Source organism: Aegilops tauschii, chromosome 2 (assembly GCF_002575655.3).
Source record: "Aegilops tauschii subsp. strangulata cultivar AL8/78 chromosome 2, Aet v6.0, whole genome shotgun sequence".
Classification (NCBI taxonomy): Eukaryota; Viridiplantae; Streptophyta; class Magnoliopsida; order Poales; family Poaceae; genus Aegilops; species Aegilops tauschii.
The window spans coordinates 342,063,237-342,067,019 of record NC_053036.3 but is presented as its reverse complement, the minus strand read 5'-3'; the positions used below and the strand labels follow the sequence as shown (position 1 = coordinate 342,067,019).

The 3,783-nt window shown below is 54.3% G+C and overlaps 1 protein-coding gene across 1 annotated transcript; it reads right to left on the bottom strand.

The window, feature by feature from the left end:
- Window positions 1–357: 357 nt before the first annotated feature.
- LOC109762012 (7-deoxyloganetin glucosyltransferase) lies at window positions 358–2,188 on the bottom strand. The gene is made up of 2 exons (XM_020320818.4): window positions 1,598–2,188; window positions 358–1,500 (listed from the first exon to the last, which is right to left on the bottom strand). The coding sequence occupies exons 1-2, from the start codon at window positions 2,109–2,111 to the stop codon at window positions 545–547; spliced, it is 1,470 nt and encodes a 489-aa protein (XP_020176407.1). The 5' UTR covers window positions 2,112–2,188; the 3' UTR covers window positions 358–544.
- Window positions 2,189–3,783: the final 1,595 nt, after the last annotated feature.

Here is a 3,783-nt window from a genome sequence, read left to right as displayed (position 1 = left end):
GGTGCCAAAGGACTCCAAGCTATAATCGACGCGATGTAAACCTACTGTAACTGGGCCGAGCATCCCACTTCTTCTGCTCACGAGGACCCCTGGCACGCCTAGTTGAGTACGAGCTAGGAGTCATCAACCCTTGTACTCTTTCTACCTATCAATGCAATGATACGCCAGCTTGGCGTATTGGTGAAAAAAAAGCACAAGAATACACTAGTGTAATTTTCAGGCAATAGTATGGTTTGCATACAGATTAGGTAGAATGCATGTATACATCAATGTCATCCCCGGTGTTCAACCAACAAAACAACAATGCAAAAAACGCTTTGGTTCCATCAAGGGAATCAACATGCAAAATACAGAATACCCAAAATACACTTTGGTTCCATAATAAAGATGATAAACATACAAAATACAAGTTGCCCGTGTCTTAAAAAAAATCTCGACTCTCGCCTCTTGGATAGGCATTGGACCCCAACATGCATGTGGATAATTCTCTTTGGGCTTGTTTGTTCACTGAAATCCCCTCCACCCCCAACCACGGGGCCCTCACTCAGTTTTTGTTGTTGAACTTGGCGAGGAGCACGTCACGGATCACCGAGTCCAGGTTGGCCACCGCGGATCCACCAGGAAGCGTGGCTCTAACCGCACTCGCCTTCCATTCCGCCGCACGCCTCCTCATCTCTAGCCCCTTCTCCCCTTCCATGGCCTCGCGTATCATCGCCGCCAGGACCTCCCGCTTCACCTCGCCGTCAATCTCCATCCCGTTCCCCCACTCCGTGCACTTGTACCTGCAGTTGGTCTGCTGCTCCGCGAAGAAGGGCCAGCTGAGCATCGGCACGCCGTTGGAGATGCTCTCCAGCGTGGAGTTCCACCCGGAGTGCGTCAGGAACACCCCCACGGCCTTGTGCGCGAGGACCTTCTCCTGCGAGCACCACGTCGTGAGCATGGCACGGCCGTCGATGGAGGCCATGAACTCCGGCGGCAGCACGGCCGTGTCGCCCTTGACCAGGTCCGGCCGGATGTTCCATATGAAAGGGTAGCCGCTGTTGGCCAGCCCCCACGCGAACTCCAAGAGCTGCTCGTTCGTCATCACGGTGATGCTGCCGTAGTTCACGTACACCACGGAGTTGGCGCCGTGGCCGTCGAGCCAGTCGAGGAGGCCGTCCTGCTCCTTCCAGAGGTTTGAGCCAAGGGCGTCGAGCGAGGTGCCGCCGGGGACGGCGTGGTGGGCGTGGAGAAGCAGCGGCCCCACGGTGTAGAGGGGCGGGAGGATGGCACGCATGGCGTCGAGTACCGGCCGCTCCAGCTCGTCGAACGTGTTGATCATGACGGCGGTGGGGAGCGACAGGCGCCCGCCCTCGTGCACGAAGAAGTTGAGCATTATGTCGCCGCGGTCGGTGGTGCGCATGAAGGACGGGAAGTCCCGCAGCCTCATGTTGTCGCACATGCCGCGCACGCCCTGCACCACCGTGTCCAGGTGCGCCTTGTCCGTGAGCTGGGCCTCGTCTGCATGCATGCAAACAAACCACACTTGTTACAGCATGCAATCATGCATGCACGTAGGTACGATCTAGTAGGAGCTAGTAGTAGAAATGTAGAATACCTTTGAAAGGCACGAAGCCCCACTCGATGAGCTGCGGGTAGTGGCGGTAGCCCATGTACCCGCAGGCGCTAGCCGTCCACAAGGCCGCGCAGGGCACGCCAATCTCCTTGGCAGCGTCATAACCGAACGACATGACGCCGTCGACGACAAGGCAGGTGACCGGCGGCACCCCGGAGACCGGGTCGTTGAGCCTGGCAAGAAGGGCCAGGAGGTGGGGGAGGCAGGTAGTCATGGTGGAGTTGCAGAGCGCGGGGACGTCCTGCGTGGCGTCGGCGTCGGACGACGGCAGCCCGTCCGGTATGGCGGCGAAGCGGAAGCCCGGGACGCCGTCGAGCGCCCCCGCCCCGCGCGAGCGGAGCAGCCGGCGGTGGTTGAACTCGGTGTTGACGAAGGTGACGTGGAAGCCCCGGGCGTGGAGCAGCTTGGCCATCTTCATCATGGGCGTGACATGGCCCTGCGCCGGGTACGGGATCATCACGGCGTGCGGCTTCTCATGGCAGGCCTCCGACCCCATGGTGCCTCAGCTACGTACCGTTGTGTCTTGTAGAGTACTCTTGTGGGGCGTCTGTGCAGCTAGTGCGTATGTAGTATGTCCTGTGCAGGCTACCGTTTATGTATATATAGTGAACTGATCCGAGGTTACTAGGTAAGTTTAGAAGATGCGTTTTAGCCTGGGTTTGTTGCGCACGGCCGGGATCGGAGGATTCTCTCTTCCATCTTGAGAAGATGCGCTCCGCTTGGATTTGTCGCATGCGAGGGTCTTGTCATCTACTAGCTTGTGGTGACGACGACTTTATTCACTTGCATCGCTGCAAGTGGTTATAGAAAATATCAGCAATGCTAATCATTAGGATTACTATAAGAAGAGAATATAATTAGCACTTTGAACAGTTTTAATTTACATAATACCTGTATTAGTTGTGGGGTGGGGCGCATGACCGGTTGTTTACAAAGTCGTCGCCACAAATGTGGGTGATCGCCCGAAAGTCAGCTCTCTCTACAAAAGTTGTTGATAATGCTCTTTCTTTTTTTGGAAACATTAAAGCGCTTGATAATGTCGTAACACGGTATTTAACGCGGTATGCGGCCATGGCAAATTCCCGAATGCATGACAAGCTTCTTGGTCGTTTTGCTTCCAGTTTTATTGGTGTTGTCGTCGATTAATTCGGCAGTAGCAGCTTCTTCATCCATGCACGGCCACGGGCGTTGCCTTGTTCTGCCCGTTCCTTGGGCTTAGTCTCGGCCGGAGGCTACTGCTAGGGCGGCGAGCTGTTGGATTTACCGAGCCGCGCTCGTATTCCGGGGTGTGGGCAACGATTTGTACGAGATTCCAGATGGCATTTTGATTGGATGGATGCTGACTCCTACCTGGATCAGTTGCTTGATGGTGGAGAGGCGGCGTCTGGGAATGATCGGTTCGGTTCAATGAAACAAGACAAGATTCGCGCGTAGCTGACAGGTGCAGTGACAGGCTACACAGCCGGCGACTTTCCACGGTTACACTTTGCAGCGAAATGATTAGGACCTCTCCAACGTGAATCACAAGTAAGTTAGAGCATCTCCAGCAGTTGCCTCCACCCTTCACGGAGATTAAAAATCACCGCATGGGTGCGAGCCGGCGCGAAAATCGGCTCTGGGGTGATTGGATTTTCAGCCGCTGCCCCAGATCGCCCCCAGGCGCCGATATCGGCCCATTTTAAACACTAATGTGCCCGCTTTTCAGCCCACTTTCGACGAAAAATCAGCTCACTGTCGGCGCAAATCGGCCCATATTCGTCGTGGTTCGGCGTAAATTATTTTTTATCACATAGTTCATCACAGAAAATCAATAGAAATCAAATAGTTCAACAACAAATAGTTCAATACAAATTATATAGTTCAACAAATAAAAACTCATATTTCATCACACGTCGAGCTAGGCATTGCCCTTGAGCCTCCATAGGTGCTCCACCAGATCCTGCTGCAGATGCACCTGTGAGTCTCGGATCTCCTGACACATTTTGAAGAAGGCAGTCCAGGCTGCCGGTAGCTGATGATCAACTTGCGCAAGAGGACCCTCCTGTAATATGGTCCAGTGTCAAACACTGGCTCTTCCTCTCGCTCTCAATGATCATATTGTGCAAGATGACACAGCAAGTCATGATCTCCCACATTTGATCTTTCGACCAGGTCTGAGCGAGGTACCG

Excerpts from the sequence above, each read along its gene's own strand:
- LOC109762012 (XM_020320818.4), bottom strand. The coding sequence starts at position 2,111 with ATGGGGTCGGAGGCCTGCCATGAGAAGCCGCACGCCGTGATGATCCCG. Across the intron at positions 1,501-1,597 it reads GGGCTTCGTGCCTTTCAAAG|ACGAGGCCCAGCTCACGGAC; the intron begins GTATTCTACATT and ends GCATGCATGCAG.